A 23,670-nucleotide genomic window follows, 5' to 3' on the forward strand; every position below is an offset into this window, starting at 1 on the left:
ATTAGAATAAAACTTTTCAACATCTCCTTTCTTAGTGATTCATAGATTGTTTTGAGATAAAAGAATTCATCAGATCTTTCCTCTAATTCAAATATCAATACAGTCAGCTCATTCTTAATGCTTAAATTGAACACCTTCCTTTCTTTAATACTCTGTACAGCCCTGTTCACCATCTCGGCGAGAAGGCTGGTTGTGAACAGTGTAGCGGACTCACTTTCGGTGTTCCCACGTTTTGCGGTCCTGTGTCTATCATATCCAGCTTTGGTTTTGTAGCTTTTCCCACATTCACAAACGATATGATAATTCTGGGCCTAAGAAGGGGGATAATAATGAATACACTGAATACATACCATGTAATAATGTAGAAAGTTCGGAGTTAGCAAAGTCTAGGCAAGAAATTGTTGTAGCAAAGGGTGGATTATAGGGAAACATCGTTCATGGTTTTGAGATCTTTATGGTCATTTTTCTTTGTTTTTGAATCCAATTTACTTTTTAAATAATTGATAAATGTACTGAGATCAAAATTCTGCAAAAAGCCTACACATTTCATGCTATTTTTACTGGCTGTATAAATGCAAAATACAAGAAAGTCGTGACTGTTTAAAGAAACATTTTGAACACTTTCGAGTGTATTTGTCGATAATTCGAGTCAAAAATAAAATCTTCAACACTTGCTAGGTTCACTGCTTCCGTGAAGTCATCTTGTATTCTCTCATCTTCTTCTAAAACATCCAAAATAGCTTCTAAATCATCACCAAACATGAACAGCCCGTCTGTCTCGTCCGCCATATTGCTTTATGATGTGCAGGGTCACGATCACGTGATGGACCCGTTCAACCTCAAAAGCGAAACAATAGACCGACCTTCTGAAGTTTGCCGGGTTTCATAACCAGTTCCCCTCTACTAACTATGTGCTGACTTATGCATATTTTTGTTGCTCCACTGAGAATTTGATTTCCAAACGAAATGATCGAAACATACTTACCCAAATCTTCATGATCAAGTCAATATCATTTTCAATTCACACACGGAAGCGTTTCGATCTTTGAAATAGAGAATAAAAAAACTTGAGGAATGACTTTACGTCTCATTTGGAATCTCCGGTCGTTTGTCCAGGCCACAAGTTGCTTAATTAATTTGCATATTTATTTGTGAATGAAACCTCTCGCACGTGCGAGAACTGCCGCGTTTGACAGCCGCGTGTTATTCATTATTCATTATTCAAAATTCAAGCCAATCGGAGTGCGTGTTATAATTGTTTAGCACAGAGCGTAAACTCTCTTCTTATATCAATATCTTCTCTCTTCTTGTATGATCAAGAGGGAGAGCCCAGGATTATCTTAGATTTGTCGAAACCGAATCAATAATGAGTTTCCCAATTTCTTGCAGCGCACAAGAAAGTGAAGAGCTAAACTCAGATCAGACGGGAAGTCTCAATGCAAGGTAAAGAAAACTCTTTATTCTGCCCTTTTGAGTCAGTACACTATTTCCTGACGACTTTGAAGCAGCTTTTAAGCCTTTAAAATGAATATTGAGATTAACAACGTTGAAAAGTTTATATGCGAGAACAGCTTGGACCCGACCATAGCCCATCATAGTTATTCGTGGTGGACCATGGCTTTCACTAAGGAATATAGGAATTGTAAAATGAACTTATTACAGATAAAAATGTAATAAAAATGGAAGTAACTTTTCTTTTAACAAAATAGGAGACGATCTAACACGTATCACTTATTTGCACGAACAAATCACTTAGCCTTGTAACACTGGTTTATGCAAAAGACAGGGGGCAGGCTCAAAAGAGTACATTCGAAAGTTTAATGATTTACCGAGTTGATACTTGAAACTCTTTGGCCGAAATAGACCCAGGTGACAATGGACATTTTTGAAAGAGTCATGCGGCCACAGCAACACCATTCCTGCCAGTCAGCGAGCACCACCTCTTACTCATGTACGCATTTATACGTTAATAGGAAAATTTAGCAATCTTAAAGAAATCCTTAAGACCCAGTAAAGGCCAAACACAAGGGATCCCTATTACCCTTCTTTTACGTGTATAAAGTGAAAGCCTTGGAATAAGGTTGTGCCATATTAGTGACTCGAGTTCTGTAAATTTTAGAATAATGTCAGTATAGAGATATAACATACAGTAATGCTGAGTTACAAGGTCTTTATTACATTATTCATTTAACATCTATTTACTTTCTTTAAAGAACTAATGATTCAAGAAGTTCTGCAAGTGATGCCAAAACGTCACATTCTGAAGTAAGTTCAGACAACACAAATGTCCAGTTCCATTATTTGTGGTAGTCTGAAAAGACACTGTGACACTGTCTGTGAAGATTTGTACTTATTCAGTTTGCTGAAGAAACCCGAGTAAAGCGAACAAGAAAAAACAAAAGCAAACTTTGTGTTTATTCTCCATGCACTTTTTCCGTAAGAGCTGTTTAGAAAGAAGGAGGATTTATTTTAATTGTGGATTCGGAAACATTCTAAAGAAAATTTTTTTTTCTCTCTCTAGTTTTCAGATGTCAGTCAAGGCCATGCCACGAGCCAGATTTGTGGACGTAGCAACCCAACTGAGCCGTCTACGGAGAATGTGGCTTTCGAAGAAGGTTCAATTACCACCAACGAGGAGCCCGAGCGGACTGCCGGTCGTAGGAGGAATGATTTAGAACAACCTGGAGCTTACCAGTTAGTAGATGGTCGACGACATACTTCAGAAAGTTGGGAAATGTCTACCCCCATCCATGGAAATGAACTGGCCGGCACTATAGCAGTTGATGGACAGTTTGGTGATGGATCTTGCCCTGTCCAGGAGGAAGATCCCATCGCAGGTACGACGGCGAGTGCACATGCGCGACAGTCATTTCAAATGGATAATGATGATGCTTCCTCGGGTCATTCTATCTGTAATGGAGGAGATGGAAATGCTCTCCTTCAAGAGGACCAAGTTGAACAGGATGACAGGATGGAGAGACCGGAACATCAGCCATTTCTCCAGCAGGAAGGTGGTACACAGGTCAATGGGTTATGTGTACCTATTCAGGAGACGGAACTGTGCAGATCGCGTGAGTCAGGTACATGCCAAACACGCGATCAGGGTTGTGCCTCGAGTCATTACTTGCAGGAGACGGAACAGCCAGCTGCAAGACAGCCAGGTGAACCTTCCGCCTTGCTATATTCTCAACAGCCTCGCGATGATGGCTCCGTTAATGTAGTGAGCTCTTTGGGTCAGATCGAACAGCCCATTGAGCATGCCTGTGAACGTCAGGAAATAGGAACATGGATAGGACAAATTGATAGGCAAGTATTACATCAGTTGGATCACTACCATCAAAGGCCGTTAAGCTGAGGGGAGTGCTTTCTAGACTGGAACCATATCCGTGATTTGCGCTTCAGTTTGATGCCTTAATTATGATCTTGGAGTAAAATTAATCGACACAAATTTAAATTCCCCTTAACATACCTTCGTTTTGAAATCGCAGAAGTAACCTGGGTTTTTATTTTTTCAACTGCCAAAATTTTCTTGAAAAAGAAAAAAACAAGAAAGGTGCTATTGGTAAATAACTTGCAGTGTAGTAAAACCTGAAATTGGATGGTTTTTGTTGTTGTGAGGTTCATTGAAAATTTTCGGAAAAACGATGGGTTCATTGAAAGAATTATCGGATAGGTACGAGCAAATACGATTGCAAGGATCAGCAGACATTTCAATAATAAATACGAAAAAGGCAAAAATCCTCTGTCATTCGCGCTAAAACCTTATTTTGACGCAAATGATTAGCTTATCCCTGGCTGTTAAACCTATCTGCATTTGAGCAAAAAACCCACCGGGATGTTTTTGGTTTTATTGAATATCCCTGGATAGTCCGGTTGACAAAGCCAGCCGTTAAAACAAGGAAAGGCTGTCTTAATTATTTATATTTATGGTATCAAAGTCATTATCCTAAAATGATTTTAGTCATTAGTTTTTATGTCACGAATAAAAAGGAAATGGGATCTGTTTCGTTTACCCTACAGTCTATCGGGGTTTGTTTACAGGTCTGCTTCACAAAAAGCCGCAAGGAACAAACAAAATCCTCGGGAAACTTATTTCATAGTGAAGTATACGGAGGTTGGACAGCTTTGCCAGGTTGGCTATCTTTTTCTTTCTAGTATGTCATTGCAGTTTTTATAATTTATCTTGGGCACGAGGATGCAACACTTTTTAAAGTAACATTTCTTGCCAGTTTTGTTTATTTCGTCTCATTCCTACTTGATTTTAATATTGTTAGGCCGGTGACAACGGATTTGTACCAGCTGTTTTCAGTTCCGCCATTGACTCCGATAGCTTCGAATATAAGTTTGGGGTAAGGATGTATCCCAATGGAGTTGGTGACGGAAGAGGCAGGTATGTCGCCATCTTTGTTCACGTCATGAAGGGTGAACACGATGACTTCTTATCCTGGCCTTACTCTGGAAGAATCACTTTGTCAGTTTTGGATAGAAGTGGACACAGGCACAACGACATCAGCCACACTTTGCAAGCTACACCAACCTTAGCTGCATTTCAAAGGCCTCGGGAAGCCATTTGCCCTATGGGATATGGCTTTATTTGCTTCGCAAGGATCGAGCTATTCTTTGGTCCTCAATTTGTCAAAAACGATGAACTGTTTTTGAAAATTGAGTTTTCTACCAAATGAAGAAACCAAAGCGAAAGTTTTAATGTCCATAGCGTTTCTAAGAATGTTCAAGAGTAAAGAAGAAAACTTAGGAACATAAGAAAGAAAAGTAGGTACAGGCTTCCTGCAGAATATAGGCCAAATTTTGCTAGAAACAGGTCTTACTATGACTATGTTTTTAAATTCATATTTTTCCAAAACAAATGATAACGAAATTGTTACCTATATTTTGGAAGGGGTTTTTCTGAATAGCCAAAGCAGTTTTCTATCATAGCATGCCTCCAAGGCAACTAATTTAGACATAAAACATGTAAAATTGAGTAATGGTTGTAACAGAATAGAAAATCCGACAAAACTAATACTCTTGATATTCAGACTGGTATCCATAAGAAAAGTCATGCCAACTTTGAGTGATTGAACGCATATTGTCTGCCTATGCCTAGCAGTGCAGACGCGGAAACTCGGCTAAGACAGTTTAAGACAGTGTAAGAGAAAAAGAAGCGAACAACGATTGTAAGCGAACGTGCGTTAAGATTGTGAGCGAACAGAAGGAAATAAAGAACGTTATACAGTCCTCAGATTGTGAGTGGAAATAATTCGAACAATGGTCTCATTCTCATCTTTACCGATTAATGGCAATCTGAAGCCAAATTGCTTAGATTAAACACAAAAATCAATCAACGTTCTCAGCGAGTTATAAGAGGGTCTGAATGGGGTTTAGTGTTAAGTGTTATTTGCCCATATTTTATAGTGTTTACTGTTAAATTAGCCATTTTTTTAATGTTTACTGTTCTTGAAAAAAATACTGTTTAGTGTTTGAAAGGGGATCCCAAAGTTCTTTTAGCATTTTAAAATTTCATCTACTCTTTTAAATTCTGCAAGAAAATTTAGAAAATCCCTCGCAAACAGTGAGCCAAAGCTGAAATGCTCTTGTCTTCATTCTGGGGAGTACTGGGACGAATCAATGTTTACGAATGTAAATGCTTATATTAAAAGCACAGTCGCTGAAGTAAGGCAGCACTATAAAATGGAAGAAATGGCAGCAACAAATGGCCCTGAAGGAACTATTTCCAGCAAAACACAGGAGTCAATAGAGACTACGGTCGGTTGGGACGGTTGGAAGCGTACACCGGGGGCCTGGGACCAGGACGGTGAAAGGGCGCGAAAAATTTCACCTTAAGCTCGGGCAACAAGACAGAGGACGGTGAAGCCAAGATGCGAGACTCACTCGTAATTTCTTTCGCAGAGGGCGCAATTAGTGAAGGAGAGTTTTTCTTTCTATACGAAGAAAACGAATCAGTGAATCTTCTTTTATCCGTATTGGGAATTTGAGCCATTTTGGTTAGAATTTACTGCCATTTATGAAAGGATCAACAAGCTGAAAGAAAAGCGAACAGAACTTTCAAAACACTGTACCAGAATGATTTTTCCACACAAAAAAAGAATTTCATGTGAACGAAATTAGTCCCAACAGTAGGAAAATTTATCATTTACCATAAAATTGCGTGCAAATTGGCTGTATAGAGCGAAAAAATCGAATCAACAAGCTGAAAGAAAACCAAACAGAACTTTCAAGACACGGCACTACACCACTGTACCAGAATGTTTTTTCCACACAAAAAAAGCAATTCACCTGAAGGAAGTAAGTCCAACAGGAAGAAAATCTATGGCTAAGCAAGTGCGAATAAAACAGCCTACAAAATTGACTACAAACAGCGGAAAATGAGATTTTAGTGAGAATGATCCGACTTACCGTCTTCACCACAACGAGAAATCGCGGGAAAACAGACCTTCTTAGAGGCAAGACGGTGGCATGTCATTGATATTTTTGTTGCGTGACACATTCCCAATCGTCGAAGCCAACCGTAGTTTACAATCTTAAAGTCCCTATTGGTGCTTCTCGAACGAGGTATGGAACAGCCACGAGATAACGTTAAGAATGTAAACGAGGAATATCTTGGTGACATTGACCTGCGTACGCTACTAACAACTCAGGTGGAGAACCTCGATGCAGTCTCCCACTTCAAAAACGAGACTTTTCAATTTTCTTCAGTATACTCAGGACTTTGGAACAATTTCAAAGCAATCTTTAAAGAGAACAAAGAAGTGGGGTGCGAAGTACTTCACGCATGAGAAGTCTTATTATCCGGTGCCTAAATCCAGTGTGGAGTTACGGGATGTAGATTTGATGAAACCTTCTCCAGCTGGTAACGTTGATCTCAATATTGAGGCCGCCATGAAGGAATTAGTTGACAGGTATCGACCTGTCAGACAAAAGACGGTAAGAAGCGAAACAACAGAGGACAAAGCGGGAGCCCTGCCGCCAGCTGTATATTCCAGTGCGCCATCGTGTACTAGAGTAACATTCCGAGAGGATGTTCAAGACAATCCAGAGACAGGCAATGAAGAACGAGTTGACCAGGATACAAATATTCCACGAGCTATAGGCGGAGTACCAAGAATCACCTTTGTTGACGAAAGCATGCTCGGAGTTGTCGCGGTTGGTGACGTGACAGACCTCCCCGAGCAAGAGGATGAATTCGACACCGACTCGGAGAGCGATGCGGAAAATGATACAGACACAACGTTTAGCATATTTGGTCGCGCCATCCGCGCTCATTTCCGCCTTGATCTCTAGAAACATCTGGGACTATCAGGACAATCAGGACTATTCAAGTATGGAATATGATTAAATGTTTTTGGCCAGGATGGAGTGAAATGTCTGTCATTTTTGTTGACCATTATACATTGTGAGTACTGAAGCCGATCTTATTGGTAAAAGAAATATTCTGTTATTACATTCATTACTAGTCAAATTTAAACATTCATTTTATGTTAACTTATCTCCTTTTGTTTACAGTGCAGATACCCCGAATGGGACCATCTCACAAAGCTAACCAATCATATTGACATATTCATACAACGGATGACAATCCGCAAATTTGCTTAATTTAACTGTTTGTTTCGATGTTCTATCCCATTGGCTGTTTGAATATCGTAATCAGATTTGTTACTGATATATTCTCTCTGAGTGGTCACGGTTAGTGTATCCTCGCTGTAAAAGCGGTTTAAGAAGAGAACTGTTATGGGTTATACAAGACAAATCTCCGGTAGTCTTCAAATATCGCCGGTCATAAGTCTGTGGATATCTTTGGCAGTCTCAGTGGACATCTTCGGCGGTTTTTGGACATCTTCGGCAGTGTTCGCCCCATAAAGGGTCTCAAACACTGTCACTTAAAATGCATAAAACATTTGTACCCCTCGAGTGCGTTTGAGCGCCTTTGGTCCGAGCTATTGAAGAAGGATCAAAGTGGCCACACAAATGTTTGAAAGGCTTCAAACTACGACGTACAACGAATTTGACCTTGTCGAAAACGGTCTACATGCTAAAAAACAATGCTTGCGTTTGTCCTTGAGAACGATAGAATACGACAAATACGTACGAAAAATACTTGTACAAATTCAGAATATATCAAATTATATTTACCTATAGTGAAAGGAAAAAGAAACGGCCTAGCTTTAACGGAATGTTCAGTCAAAATCTGCCCATTTCTGCCGCTTTTATCGCCATATTGAAAATAACGCTACCACAATGCAGTGCAATCGGAGTGTGCACACCGCCCGGTTAGCTTGTTGTTTGATCAGACTGCTTCACAGCTTACAAAACGTATACCACTTGACTGCATTAACACGTGCTTATCGTTTCGTATCGGCCGTGCGTGATATCAGCGATAGAGGGTGCTTTTTGCTCTTTAATTGAAAGGGGGTTTCCCTTTACACTGTCATCTAATAGTTATCTAATTGGCCAGGTCACCTTGGAACATCAAGTATAAAACTGAAGCGGAGCGACTGCCGAAGATTAGATTACTATATTCCTCAGATTCAGTCATTGCTCCAAAAACTGCATCCCTTTCGTAAACATTACGAAAAACTCAAACCTTCCGCTCGAGGCGATTAATTTTCGTACTCACAGAACAGATGAATTTTCGAGAAGAGGGAAATGAGAGCAGCGGCGTTCATGCCTATGACACACTTTTGGAAACCGAACGAAGCAAGATCGTTGTGAAATACAAATGTCCTATATGCTGCTACGTTATGACTTTTAGAGTAACACTGTGAGCTGAACATGGCCAATTACTTTGTCTAAAATGTGTGACACGGCCTACAAGGTAAAGCCAAATATTTTACAGGATTATTTTGTTCAATTTTTTAAGGTTGTTTGTTTCCATGATTCTTGTTAAGCGCACACGACGAGCTACAAGGGAGGCTTGTTTTGTATGTTTTTAACTCCTTAGAGTTAAAATTTGCAACACCCTTAGGTCTCAGAAGTTAGCTTTCTTTTATCTTATTTGACGAGAATTTTATTCGCACAATTGCTGTTTTTGATTTGAAATCTTCGTTTTGTCACTATATTGCTATTTCATGTCTCTAACTATGCAAGCTGTTAACTAGTTATGCTAACAGTAAAACTAGAAAGTTTTGTGTGAATCTTAGAAAAGAATACGGATTTAGAAGGGGAAGGTAGTGGTCAAAAGCCTTGCGGGGCTGAATTTGGGATTAGAACACAAAGTGCAGGTAACAGTTTTTAAATTATCAGGTTAGTGAAAAATGTTTTGGGCTCAGCAAGACCAGTGCCATCTGGTCACTTGCCCCAGGGTGCTGGAGGGCAATGAGAATGCTTCTCACTTGACTTGTGCTAACCCTAACCCTAAACCCAACTGCAAACCCTAACCCTAACCTGTAACCCTAACATCAAAATACTGCCAAAAGGTCTATGGAACTGAAGTGATTTCTGCAACCCCAACCCTAACCATAGGTTTAAGTCGAGACTCGCCATAGCTGTCTCCTGAGGGTGTCAAATACCTTAGTCAGGTGATTATAATTTTTTTCTTAACGCTTCAAAACAAACCTCGCAATGTGATACTTCCCACCGAAACGACATTTTTGACTGACTTGTATTGGATTACATTGGTGTGGAGTAGTGCTAGTTTGCCATTATATTGCCCTTTGTCGCACACGGTCGGTTAACCCATCTCAGACTCTCTGAGTGACCAATGACTGGAGCTATTATCAAAGTTCACTCTTCATTCTCCCATGGTGTTAATATTTTAAAAAAAGAAAAATCATTTTAGCCGAAAAGCGTGCCGTGTCCGTTTCAGAGGGCCACTAAGGAACTGTTAATATGCTTAATATGTGCATGATTTCTGGTATTTAAACCAAGGATCCAGTTTCGTGCATATTCAAGGTTTAATAATCTAAGGAATGAATTCCGAAAATGAATTCCGAAATAGATCAGCTGAATTAGAGGTTTAGAGACCCGTTATCGATCGCAGGCACTGTGCCCTGCTGTATATCAAAGTGTTCAGTTCGTCGAAGTTCCGCAAATGTCTGAGAATCCATTTGTTACGAGTCTGTTTTGTTCCACTGAAAAGATGAATTTGTTCCTCTAAATCATTCTGTCGCTTGTTCAATCGCAAACACAAGCAGGCTATTTACTAAACAGTATCACATTGGCAGCGCATGGGAGTTTTTCTCGCTCGATTTCAAAGTTCTGTTAAAATCATTTGCTCATGGTTATCCATTACAAAGTTATATAGTCAGATTAGAATGTAAAATTAGTCCAGTTTGGTAGGGTGAATGTAGAATTTATACGAAGAGACAGAACATTTTTTGATCACCTGGCCAAAAATTAAACAGTTATTTGAAAAGTTATATATACAAGGCTTATTTACTTAGGATACTTTAAATGTTGCTTCAGCGATGGCTTATCAAGCCCCCTTCTCCGACGATCGGATGGCGGTACACTTTTGTCTAAATATTATAATTTTCATTTAGTCTGGGGGCGTCCAAGGAACGTGCATGGTTGCAAGTAGCTTCCTATGTAAATTTTGATTGGCTCACATCACTTGATATAGAGGTGTGTAGGGAGGTGTGTCGAATAGTTGGCCTATAGCTGGAACTGTCACGAAAGTGTCCAAGGTTAATTCAGTTTCACTTCACTTACAGGGTGCCCTTTCTATATGGAAACGAATAATTACTCTAATGATACTAGCGTTTCAATTCAAGTCCACAAATTTCAAAAGCCACCCAGGGGTAAGGCCGTTTCAAATTACGCATCAAGTCCGAATTCTAAACCGATAATTACGATAAGTGCATAGGCAAGAAAGTATTCCGTGCCTAGACTTATAAATTCATTTACTCAAGGAAAAGAATTCAACCAACAGTTTCAAGATAGGGTGCTTCAATTAATGATATGAGGTTTGTTTTACGACGTGCGTGCTTGCAATTGCTGACTAAAGATTGAGATGAGTCCTGCCGACCATTTCCATTTGTTCTGTGAAATTTTCTAGCCATGGAAAAACATTTTAATGATGACATTGTAATTTGAAAACACGAGAATTGTCTTTTCCAGTGAGTTTAAAGCTGGAAGTTGTTTCATTGACAAGCCATTACCTCTAGGCAGTCGGAAAGTGTTGTGACTGGGCATGTTATTGTCATCAAACGAAAGTCACTCAGAATTTGTAGAATTGCACGGAATTGAGTCAACCATCGCCCCTTCTAAACAGCAAGTTACAAAATCCGCCGAGCAATTTTTGTATCATGACAAATAAAACTAAAATTCGTGCACTTACTTTAAACATGTTCCCCAGTCCGAGTCAACGTATTGAACTGATGTTAAACCTGAAGGCTGAATAAAGATCAACCCAGAAGACAACTCTGTGAACATCTCGATAACGTTGCTACTTGAGCGCCGCAGCAAAGAGCGAAGAGTTTTGAAGTCATGTTATCGTCGACTACGAACCGACTGTTGTGACCCACAGAGGGTCAATGTGTCAACGTCTTTGCCATATTCAATTGCATTTAGGAAACTAAGGCCCTCGATAGAATCGAACATGATACATTCTCAGCAGTTCAGACTTGACGATTGTGGAATAATTAATTCGCAGTTTAGTGCATCTTGCGGTAAATATTTGAACTCTTCGATACTTCTCTGACGTTATCGAAGACAGCTTAAATTTACATCACTCCAAATTCTTACTCAAGTATTAAAACCAGCCGAGTTGAATCGATGAACTGGGGAATCATTACAAGCTAGTTTCTGTTGACATATCATTGAAATGATGTTTAGATACTGCTGTTGCTTAGCGTGCCTTAGCTACTGCTTCCATATTTGGAATTGCATGCATACATTTCTAAGAATAAATCTTCAGAAATGCTTGGCTCCGCGAAAGATATTATGCACAGAGAATATTATTACGGCTTTACAAACGTAATGCAAGTTTTAGCTTCAGTTTCAATAGTCGTTAAGGACTTTAAGAAAACCACGACGAGAACGGCAGCAAAAACCGGCCAAGCGAAACTAAAGATTTGTTGCCGAGCAAAACAATAGCACATGACGTGCAGTTTGAAACTTTGTACTTTTTGGCCGTTCCATACAGAACGAAAATGTGAAATCACCAACTCATACCTCACCCTATTTGCAGCAAAACCTCGACATCACATTCACATGTTATGCAACGTTTTTTGGTCACGACACCGTAGCGGACATCTAGGTTAATTCTTCGATGACTTCAACCGTTACGGTTGGCGTCATGGGAGAATTTTTTTAAAATTTCAAAGCCTTATATTCTGTGGAACATTCTGGCAAATTCCATAAAAATCCAACAAATCCAACTAACTCGTTCAACTCCTCAACTTCCATGAGTGATCAAGACAGAATCTCTCCTTAAAATTTCAATACAATGTCAGCAGACAAGTGATGAGAATAATAAAATGTCAATAAATTGATTCAATACCAAATTCTCCAAACCGATACAATAAAATAATTTGGTTTTATCAACTGATTTGATAATGGTCATGTAATTGATAATGGTTATGTATTGGTTATATAATTGTTAACGGTTGGCCGCCGGTAAGAGTTTAAAAGCAGATGTTTCGGGCGTTAGCCTTTCGTCAGAATGAATATCTAAAAACTTGTTTTGCAGACTATAACGAGAATTACTAATGAGATCTGCGAGTGAAAGGGTTGAGTGGAGGTAAGTCACGTAAAAACAAATCAAGTTTTCGGCCTCCAAAGGAGTTTACAGTTTCGCCAGTTCGCATCTCTGTCATTTCCGCTTTCAAGAAATTCGAAAGACTTGCACTCGTGACGTCATAACGTCACATGACCTTATTGGTGGAAGTTGTCATTGGCCAAAAATTGGCCAAAAATTTTGTATTTTAAATTCGAGCGCCTGATTGACACACTTTTCTTCGGTCGCGATCATTCCTACAACAACTCAGTGTATTCCATTCGTAAACATAAAAAAAAAAACTCAAACCTTACACTCAAGTCGATTCATTTTCGCACAAAAGAGATGAATTTTCGAAGAGCGGGAAATGAGAGCAGCAGTGTTCATGCATATGATCTACTTTTGGAAACCGAACGAAGCAAGATCGTCGTAAAATACAAATGTCCCCTTTGCCGCCACGTTAGAGAGGTTAGAGAGGTACTACACACAGGCCATGGCCAATTACTTTGTTCCAATTGCTTGGCACGGGCTGAAAGGTAAAGATTGATTTTGTTAAATTTTATAAGGTTGTTTTGCGAGGCGCACGCGAAGAGTGACGAGTAACGAGGCAACGAGTAACGAGTGTCGAAACGTTAGGTCTATGAATTGTAACTTCTCGGCTACATTTATCTAGTCTTAAAACCACATCTAGAGTAGCATCAAACCATGTCTGGCACGTATTGGTTCACAGAATTTTACCGATGTGTTAAAATTTGTGTGAACTCTTTGTAGCCATAATCCATTTGCGTCGCACTTTAAAGAATTGTTTGAACTGTCTGAAGAATTTCGCTCTCAGTGATTGACTGCGCTATGCCATTGCTTAGTTTTATGACTTGCCTATCGAGGCACTTCCACAATAGCCTCGAACCACCTTTGTAAATAAAAGATATTATGCACAGAGAATGTTATTACGGCTTTACAAACGTAATGCAAGTTTTAGCTTCAGTTTCAATAGTCGTTAAGGACTTTAAGAAAACCACGACGAGAACTGCAGCAAAAACCGGCCAAGCGAAACTAAAGATTTGTTGCCGAGCAAAACAATAGCACATGACGTGCAGTTTGAAACTTTGGTTCGCAGAATTTTACCGATGTGTTAAAATTTGTGTGAACTCTTTGTAGCCATAATCCATTTGCGTCGCACTTTAAAGAATTGTTTGAACTGTCTGAAGAATTTCGCTCTCAGTGATTGACTGCGCTATGCCATTGCTTAGTTTTATGACTTGCCTATCGAGGCACTTCCACAATAGCCTCGAACCACCTTTGTAAATTAAAGATATTATGCACAGAGAATGTTATTACGGCTTTACAAACGTAATGCAAGTTTTAGCTTCTTTGGTATATAATCCATTTGCGTCGCACTTTAAAGAATTGTTTGAACTGTCTGAAGAATTTCGCTCTCAGTGATTGACTGCGCTATGCCATTGCTTAGTTTTATGACTTGCCTATCGAGGCACTTCCACAATAGCCTCGAACCACCTTTGATCACAATTACTTAAAAAAATTGATAGTGCTAATATCAATAACAAGCTAAAGGTGACATAGCCGGTGATAAAATAAGCCGCACCAATTTGCTGTAGAACGTTTGCACTCGAGGTGGTATGTCACAGGGACTCCGTAGCGAGTTGTGCCGAGAAGTTTAGGCTTTAATCTCGAAATGTTTAGCCACAAACCCCTGCACATTTAGACTTGACCGAAATTTTTTTACTTGCATGAGAAATTTGCCTTGATTGTTTCCTATCTGGCCTTCGTGTTGTTCGTATTTGTAAATCATAAGCAAAAATCATTTGCATAACTTTGCCCTCAGAGGCGTGTAAGAGAATCAGTTTTTTTGTTATTGATTACCTCGATGTGGAGCTCGGAAATGTGGCAGGATGACTGACCAATGACTGGAACTATTATAATATTTATCTAAGTTTACTCTTCATTCTCCCATTGTGTTCATATTTTAGAAAGGAATAAAATCAGTTTGTTTTCAATTGGCTCGATGCGGAGGCGTGCACGGGGGCGTACCAAAATGACTGACCGATGACTGGAGGTATCATGATAGTTTGAGTTTACTCTTCATTCTCCCATGGTGTTTATATTTTAGAAAAAGAAAATCATTTTAATCGAAAAGCGTGCCGTGTCCGCTTCAGAGGGGCATCAAGGACCTGTGAAACTGTGCATCATTTCTGGTATTCAAACTGAGGATTCAGTTTCGTGCATATTCAACAAAGTGATAGAGTTGAGACTCAAGGGTTGAGTAATTTGAGTAAATGAATTCCGGAAATGGCTTCCGAAACAGATCAGCTGAATTACAGGTTTCAAAACCCATCATCGATCGCACGCACTGTGTCCCTCTACATATCCAGATGTTCAGTTCGTAGAAGTTCAGAAAATTTCAGAGCATCTCTTTGTTACAAGTCTGTTTCGTTCCACTGAAACGACAAATTTTTTTTTCTAACCTAATCATTCTGTCGCTCACTCTATCGCAACCACAAGCAAGTTACCTGGCATCTGAGGTTTCTTTCCTCGATTTCACAGTTCTGTTGAGATCACTCGCTTATGGTTATCCGTTACAAAGTTAAAGATTAGAATTTAAAAATTAGTTCAATTTAATTGGTGGAATGGATTTAGAAATTATACGAAGAGACAGAACATGGTCGATCACCTTATATACAAGAGGCTTATTTGCATAGCATACTTTAAATTCTACTTCAGCGATGGCTTAACAAGCGTCATCTCCAACGATCGGTGAATGAAAACTTTTGTTTAATTATTCTTATATCATTCAGTCTGGGGGGCTTGCAGGGAACATGATTGATAACAATTCGCTTCTTGTGCATTTTTTGCTTGGCTTATCTAACTTGGTGTATGGTTGTATGGAGGTGTGTCGAATCGTTGAAAATAGCTATAACTGTTACGAAAGTGTTCAAGATTAAGTCAGTTTCACTTCACTTACTGGGTGCCCCTTTCCAAATAAAAACGGATAATTATCATAATGATACCAGCGTTTCAATTCAAGTCCACGAATTTCAAAAGCTACCTTGGGGTAAGGCCCTTTCAAATTACGTATCAAGTCTGAATTCTAGACCGATAATCCCGATAAGTGCATAAGCTAGAAACAGACAGTGCCTAGACTCATAGATTTATTTATTTGTTCAAGCAAATGAATTCAACCAGCAGTTTCAGGTTAGGCCGCTTCAATGATGTGAAGTTTGTTTTACGACGTACGTGGCGCAGTTGCTGACTGAAGACTGAGATGAGTCCTACCGACTATTTTGATTTGTTCAGTAAAGTTTTCTAGCTTAGGAAAAACATTGGATAGATGACTTTGTAATTTTAAAAGACGAGAATAGCCTTTTCGAGTGATTTTAAAGAGGGAAGTTTTGTCACTGAGCCGGAAACATTACCACTAGGCAGTAGGAAAATGTTTTGACTTGGCAGGTTATCGCCATCGAACGAAGGTCACTCAGAATTTGTTAGATTGCACGAAAAAGAGTCAACTATCGCCCCTTCCAAACAACATGTTACAAAATCTTCCGAGCAGCTTTTGAATCCTAACAAATCAAACTGAATTCATACACTTACTTGAAACATATTCTCTAGTCTTCAAAACAATGTACAGATGCTAATCCTGAAGCAAGAATGACTGCCAACCAAGTCGAAGACATCTCGAAAACGGTGATACCAGATTTAGAGAACGGGCGAACGAGTTTTGAAGTCGTATCATCGTCGACTACGAACCGACTGTTATGACCCACGTAGGTCAATGGGAAGCGTCTTTGCAATATCCATTACAAGCAGTGATTACATTTGGGAGACTAAAGCCTCTGCTTCAATCGAACATTCCCTACAGTTCAGACTTGACGATTGTAGAAGAAGTAATTCGCACTTTAATGTATCTTGCCGTAAATATAACCAGCACATTTGAACTCTTCGATACTTCTCCGATATTATAGAAGACAACTTCAATTTGCATCGTCTCTAACTCTAACTCAAGAGGTAAAACCAGCCGAGTTGAATCGGTGAACTGGTGAATCATTTCAAGCTAGCTTCTGTTGATGTACGAAATGATGTTTAGGTACTGCTGTTGCTTAGCGTGCCCTTAGTTACTGCCTCCATATTTGGTATTGTATGCATAAATTTGTGACAACAAATTTCCGAAATAAGCTTGGTTCCGCGAAAGATAAGGCACACAGGATGTTATTACGGCTTACAAACCTAATGAAACATTTTCAACTGTTTACGCTATCAGGCCAAAACTATTTCCACTACCTGAAACGTATCAAAATTTTCTAGAGAGAATGATCACCCTAGATAAAAGAAACTTGAAGTTTCATTTTCAATGTTAGTAGTCTTTAGGTACTTTAAGAAAACTACGACGGCGACGGCAACGAAAACCGACTTAGCAAAACAAAAGATTTAGATATAACACATGTAAAATTGATTACTGGTTCTTATAGAATAGAAAATTTCGACTAAACTAATGCTCCTTAAATTCAGACTGATGTCTATAAGAAACGTTATACCAACTTTGAGTGATTGAACATATATTGTTTCACTTATGCCGCCGGAGCAGAGCAGAGACGGTCAGTTGTAACTCGAGTTTTCACGCATTAAGCGACCATAAGAATGTAATTTTCTCCACACGGGTAGAATTTAACATCAAAGTTTCAATTTAAAAAAACTCCCAAATAAGTTGGAATTATATTGCGCTGGTCGTTAAACCGGCGATAAGTCGAGAAAATGTACAGTTTAAATCATCGTGTTTGTTTCCTTGTGGGTTTCTCAGTTATGGTGAGGCAAAAATTAAAATAAAGAGTGATATTTCCAGTTTTATCATCATGGTTTCATTCTCATATATGCCGATTAATGACCATCTGGAGCCAGATTGCTTACAAACGCAAAATAAATCAATGTTCTCAAAGAGTCATAAATGAAGATTCTAAACACTTGTTCCGCCAACCTTGTATTTTAAGAATATAAACAACGAAGTTAATTGTTTCGTAAGCCTTCGATTTTAAGTGTAAATTTGTCCTTAATATTCGGTTTGAGTGTCCCTGTCGGATAAGTAGCAGAGATTAACTGAAAGTAAATTGCCACAACTTTTCCATAGATTTTATCTGAGCTCATCAACGAGAGACAAAGGTTATTTAATATGAAATTCTTAGTCCGTTAGCAGACCCCTTTGATTATCACTAAAGGGCGACAGCGAGACATGACTTCATCTACGAAGGGTTTTCCCCGATTTTCGTTTTATTCTGATTCGATTGGTCAGCTCAATTCGACCGACGCAATTTGAAATAAATAAGCACTAATTTGCATTCTGTTTACTCAAATTTGGTAGGTTCACTCAAGTGAGCAAAGTCAACCAGTGCGAAAGGTAATTGTAAATGACTATTTAAAAGCGAGCCAATTTCGCGCGGCTCAAGCTGAAAGTGAATCGTTTCGTTTGGTCGAGAAAGTCGAAAGGGGAAGGATGAAGAATGATTTTCCAATGGGTAGCAAAGTCATATTGATCTATAATTTGGTCTGATTCAGTTGTCGTAAGGTTAATATTTGTGACAAACTAATTCAATCAGGACGTATTGTGTCCTAATATTTCAATTTTCCACCCATCTTTACAGTACCGACGCAACATTACAGGCAAACATAGCTGAAATGGTCACTAACAGCACATTTAATGATTCGAACTTATCCGTTCTATGGTCAATTTAAGGGGAGAAAAGGTTGATAATTTGAGCTATTTTTTCTCTAAAATTGGTGTAGCCGTCTCGGGTTGGGTTGATCTTCTAGCACAGCCCCAACTTTATTAGAGGATACAGTTCTTGGATAAAGAAAACAATGGCCAAAATAATAGATTGCCTTTGGAACTACGGCTTTGTTTTAGAATCGTACGGGGCTGTGCGGAAATCTTTCCGATCTACCTTAGGACTATACTTGAACGTGCCGTTAGAAAGAGGATACGGCCCCTGGGTTTTTAACATCGTCGTCCTTTTAATTTTTGCTCAACTAAAGCAGAGCCTTTAGTTATATTATGCTGCAAAAATTAGCCTCAATCCTTCCTGAAAAAAAAGCTTTTCAAAAACTGTTTTTTCAAGACTAAACTTCGCGTGTTAATATTAACAGTCAAGTCGAATGGATTCACGTAAGTCCCAGGGTGTCTTTCGTGAAAGCTTTCCGAAAGCTTCCGAAAAGTCACAATCTCATGTCAGCAGACTTACTTACATTCCTTTAGCTACGGACTTAGAAGGAGATGACATAATTTGTTACTGGCTCAGCCATTGACCCCATCAACGGACATCGCCGAAGCTTGTTTCGAAAAACTACCGACATTGAAAGATAATTTCCGGAGCGAGAGGAATGTTACGGACTTATTTACCTATTTTCATGATTATGAAATAGGGGCTGTAGTCTCTAATATACTCTAGCCGCCAAAAATGTTCTTATCGTACCATGAAAAGTACGCGAATCTTCTTCGTGACATTGTTCGATTCACTTCCTTGTTTGAAATTGTTTGCTACGATTTGCAACAGAAAGTGAAATTTCAATGGACTTTGGAGTCGGACTTTGCATTCTCATGTTGATCAGCGGCTTTCAATGGATGTTGGAGTCGCGATCGGACTTTGCACTCTCATTCTTTTCTATTGTTTAGCTGACCAATCAGGATCAAGGGAGTGAATTTCTTGGGAATATTGGTGTGTTGTGTCTTGTTGCAAACCTTTCGAAAGACTATTTACTGGCAGTCAACTGAAATAATTTGGTGATTTTTTCGAGCTGGTCTGTTAATCCCTGTACCAAGAGACCTTCCATATGATTAGGGGACCTTGAAGAATGAGGTAAATATCGAAATCCAACGGTCTGCTGGGCCTTATGTCTCTCTTTTATCAGTTTGTTGCTAGAAACAAAGAGAACTATTAGTCATCCTGTAGCGAAAAGTAATTCCCTCTTTCTGAGAACCCGTTTTAGTCTGTAACAGTTTTCTTTCTCAAGTGGCTCCCTTGATTGCATATTACATCCATTAACCAAAAATAAGTCGTAAGCGCTTCTTAGCAGACGAAATTTAAATATTTCAATGTCTACTAAAGTGTAAACATTCGGCGTTAGCTCTTTATAACTGCAATCGGTAGCAGATTTATGCTTAGTCCGCAATTGCGCACGTCTTAACTTTGACATACGGTATTTCATTGCGCAGTTTTTCAGAAGAGTCTTTGGTAAACGTGAAATTTGATGTTTTATGGATGTCCCATTTTTGTGAGTATAACTTCCGTCACTCCGTCACGCCTCCGCCTTACCTTCAAACACACCTCTAATCGCAAGAAAATAATTGATAATGATAGACTGATCTATTCGTCAAAATGATCGAGTAATGTATGGGTGGGGGAGTCCCCCCAAACTGTAAAATACTGATTGTCATTTGTAGACGCTACTGCCGTGAGAAAAATGTATGATATCAGTGGTTAGCGCGAGAAGGCTCGGCTAGAACTCCAGCGCACCTATGTTTACAAAGATTTGGTAAGCGAAGAATGAATTGAAATAGGTTTATGTTTTAAGTACATTATGCATCCTTCGTTGAAAGAGGGAATTGTTATTATCAGACCATATTAAGGCATAAAGCAGTTCAACCAACTGATCCAGTTCCCAGTTCTCCTAAAGGCTTCATAATAGCTAAATCAATTTATCGGATAACGGCAATTTCATGGAGTTGAAATATTTTATTTAATTTTTTCTGAGTACGTTAAAGCAACAGCAGGTTACAGCGGTATTTGACAGAAGAAGTTAGTACTCATGTCGACCAGCACTGCTGTAGAAACACTAGAATCAGAAACAAAAATATGCTACAGATGACTATCGACGAGTTTGCGCATTTCAGCTGGCGGGCTTTTATGCATCACAGTGATGCTCAATACTGAGGCGTCCCTTTCGTAAAAACATTTAAAGTACGTACGGTGGCACCAGTTTTAGAATTTTCCATTAACCTATTGCAGTACTGAAGCCTTCTATCGTACATGAAAAGTTTCATTGAAAATGATTTCATTCTTCAATTTTAGAGACCAGGCGTAGAATATAAACTCATGAGTCAGAACTGTAGCACATATTATTCGGTGAACTGAAAATGTGATCGTACCATAGGCTGAAAATTGATGAGAGTCAATCAAGGACAGAAAACAGTTAAAAACAAAGTGTGCGTGGGCCATTAACGCCCATGGTATCAGAAAGTGAAAGATTTCCGGTTTTACGGAATTTGCGATAGCGGGCGTGTAGATAGAAGACTCGCAATGTAGACATCGCATTAGTTAACACCACTCTCCCGGAGGTGTGGACAAGTCACACCGCAAAAGTCATTCGAATGGACACTTGAATCAAATTTTGTCCGCAGATTTTGTGAAAGAGGGCTCCAGGATGAGGTAAGTTGCAATCGAAAGAGAGCTCGATTATTCTCAGTTTGTTTTCATTACAAAATTTTTGTCCTAATTTGGATTACGCTGTTAAAAACTTTCGCCTTTGTCGAAGGTTTGTTTCTTCTCGTCATTCATATTATGCGCGTGACTTCAAATTAGTCTAGGTTCAGATGCATTGTAGAAAATTGACCCTTACCTATAAATTGATCATAAATCCCATTTTGCATTTGTAATGTGCTATGCTTTTTGATATCTGACTCGCAAAGATGGCGGTTTTCACCGGGCTGACGGAGCTATCTTTCTGATTGTTAGCAACTTGAAGTGCATCCATGGCTGCAGTTTTGCTTGCGAGTTTTTCTCATTTATGGACAGTGGAATCGCACTGTGCTTTTATTGTTACAACATCATTTCATCAACTAATGTTGTCTACGGTAAATCAAAGGCGAAATCTCTGGGCTTTTACAGAGGCGGTGGGGTAGAAAAGAGTTAAAAGGAAACTCAAGCATGATATTTCTATATCAATTCCTTTCCTTCTCGTATTGGCTCTAGACGCAGCAAATTGACGTAACTTGACCATTTAAAGATCTTCAAGTGGCAACAGAGACATCAAGCTAACTTGATTAGTGCCGAGCACTTTATTCTAAAAAGATTATAGGAAGAATTATATATATTATATTCGAATTATATGCATTATATGAATTAATTATTATCACCTGAATATGTGGAACTTTTGGTCGCTTTTATTGTTATATCTATCTTTGGCTTAACCTGGCTATCTCCGCACAAATGAGAGCTTCTGAGACTCTGTTCTCAGATTCTTAGTTTGTTTTTCCATTGAGCAATTTTGGAGTACAGGTTGAACAGTTATAAAAACTCTTGCCGGAGAAAAAACTCAAAATCGGTGAGCCCTTCCGGATCTCTGATAATTGTGACAACTGGTCTATTATCAAATAAATTTACCTTTTCATTAATTCAGTTATAGCCGAGGTCTCGAAAAGTGCGGCCATATTCGCGCTATAATCCATTCCACAAGAAAGTTTGCTTGGCCAACGGACTAAAATCAAATTTATTCACATCTTATAGCTCGATCCTCGACCCACCTCCGAACACACCTCTTGAGATAACCATGGGCCAATTAAAACCGATCTTTTGTACAGCTGTCAATCTCTTTCGATCTGCATGACTTAATGAATGTTAATATCTGAGAGTTTGCACTAGATTGCACACATTTCAAAACAACTTTTGATAGGAACTATCTTACTAGAAACAATATGCTTTTTTATATCGAAATAAGCGATCAAACGTACCCAGGCTTGTTGGTATAATTGTACATACATACATACATACATACATACATACATACATACATAATTCCATACGGCAAGTTTTACTATATTTTTCAATAGCATGTACAGATCATTATGGTGAAACGATTTATGCTAATCTGTTCCTTTAATACGATTTCTGGTATCAATGCAATAAATCATCGATAGAATTAAGAACTGACGTGCTAATTCACTTAGCTCTTTGGCTTTTAAAGAGGTAATAAAATCATTACAGAACAAAAGATAAAAATGAAAACCAGCAAACAAACAGACGTAACAAAAACAAATCACAAATTTTTTTTGCAATTTTTTAGAGTATGTATGGCGTAACTCACCATGAATGTTGGACGAAGACAAGGACAAGGAGGGAGAATTCTAAACTGCATTTGAGTCATAATTTTCGGAAATACATCCAGCGACTTAATAGTAAATCAACTCACTCTAACGGTTTTGCTACCAAAAATTAAAATATTTTACTGTGGTGAGTAACAGTCTTTTGCTTTTAGCTATCCGGTACAGGAAACGAGACAATCAGAGCCTATCGAGCATACCTTTGGAGGAATGGAGTTAAAACATTGGAGACAGGAAATAGCCAGGTAAGTTATAGCGCGACATCTTCAGTAAATTGATTGAAAATACAAATCTTGGAATAGTATTGAGAAAAATTCAGTGAACCCGGGATTACTCGGGATTGTTTAATATTGCTTCCCTTTGCTCTCTAATTGGCCTAAAAAACTTGAGCAACCCTCTGAGTGAAACAGATGCAAAACTAAAACTATGCCATCGAGAGTCAACGTGCGACTTGGTCAGTTTTGTTTTCAGTTCTCCCATCTCATTAGGTAGTTGTGTTTGTGTTTATTATCGGCTCCTTAGCTTTAATATTTCCTAGATATATTTCTTAGTTGGCGATTGTAGCTTAGTGTGGAAATTTTTTTTTAATGATATTTATTACATCGCTCGCAGCGCCCGTGGGTAAGATGAAGCGAATCCTGTATTCTGATTGGCTGCCCGAACGGGCAAGATGGGCCCATCTTGCCCGCTCGGGATTGTCCTCATTGATCCCGAGCATGAAAAAAATAGAATTAGAACTACATTCGTAATTCTTGGACAATGTCGGTGATGGAAACGCAAAAGGCAGCAAAAGATAGCAAAAGATAGTCAAAACAAAGAAAACAGAAATGAGTCTCGTGAGTTTGTTGTGCTACAAACTCAGTTGGCTTTCTTTTTCAACAAGTGATTCTTAAGTAAA

The 23,670-nt window shown here is 38.9% G+C and overlaps 2 protein-coding genes, 1 long non-coding RNA gene and 1 pseudogene across 4 annotated transcripts in view; 3 read left to right on the top strand and 1 right to left on the bottom strand.

Annotated features, from left to right (window-relative positions):
• The window catches only part of LOC148729865 (uncharacterized), a 53,894-nt gene that overhangs the window by 19,171 nt on the left and 11,053 nt on the right, over window positions 1-23,670 (bottom strand). The window contains exons 2-3 of the long non-coding RNA XR_016001615.1: window positions 11,294-13,202; window positions 1-3,261 (exon numbers count right to left, since the gene is read on the bottom strand). The exon at window positions 1-3,261 is cut by the window's left edge and continues 3,701 nt beyond it. This is a non-coding gene — a long non-coding RNA (uncharacterized LOC148729865). The remainder of the gene's footprint in view (window positions 3,262-11,293; window positions 13,203-23,670) is intronic.
• LOC111340778 (uncharacterized) lies at window positions 1,336-5,239 on the top strand. The gene is made up of 5 exons (XM_088760999.1): window positions 1,336-1,443; window positions 2,214-2,265; window positions 2,522-3,306; window positions 4,042-4,132; window positions 4,275-5,239. The coding sequence occupies exons 1-5, from the start codon at window positions 1,367-1,369 to the stop codon at window positions 4,680-4,682; spliced, it is 1,413 nt and encodes a 470-aa protein (XP_088617125.1). The 5' UTR covers window positions 1,336-1,366; the 3' UTR covers window positions 4,683-5,239.
• On the top strand, window positions 5,689-7,019 carry LOC148729869 (uncharacterized; annotated as a pseudogene).
• Window positions 20,770-23,670, top strand: part of LOC111340789 (TNF receptor-associated factor 5) — a 65,085-nt gene continuing 62,184 nt past the window's right edge. The window contains exons 1-2 of one of the 2 annotated variants that reach the window (XM_088760998.1): window positions 20,770-21,102; window positions 22,928-23,017. In XM_088760998.1, the coding sequence (XP_088617124.1) occupies window positions 21,098-21,102; window positions 22,928-23,017 (95 nt within the window). In that variant the 5' untranslated portion in view covers window positions 20,770-21,097. The remainder of the gene's footprint in view (window positions 21,103-22,927; window positions 23,018-23,670) is intronic. The other variant, XM_022947691.2, reaches the window with a different exon arrangement.

Source organism: Stylophora pistillata, chromosome 5 (genome assembly GCF_964205215.1).
Source record: "Stylophora pistillata chromosome 5, jaStyPist1.2, whole genome shotgun sequence".
NCBI lineage: Eukaryota > Metazoa > Cnidaria > Anthozoa > Scleractinia > Pocilloporidae > Stylophora > Stylophora pistillata.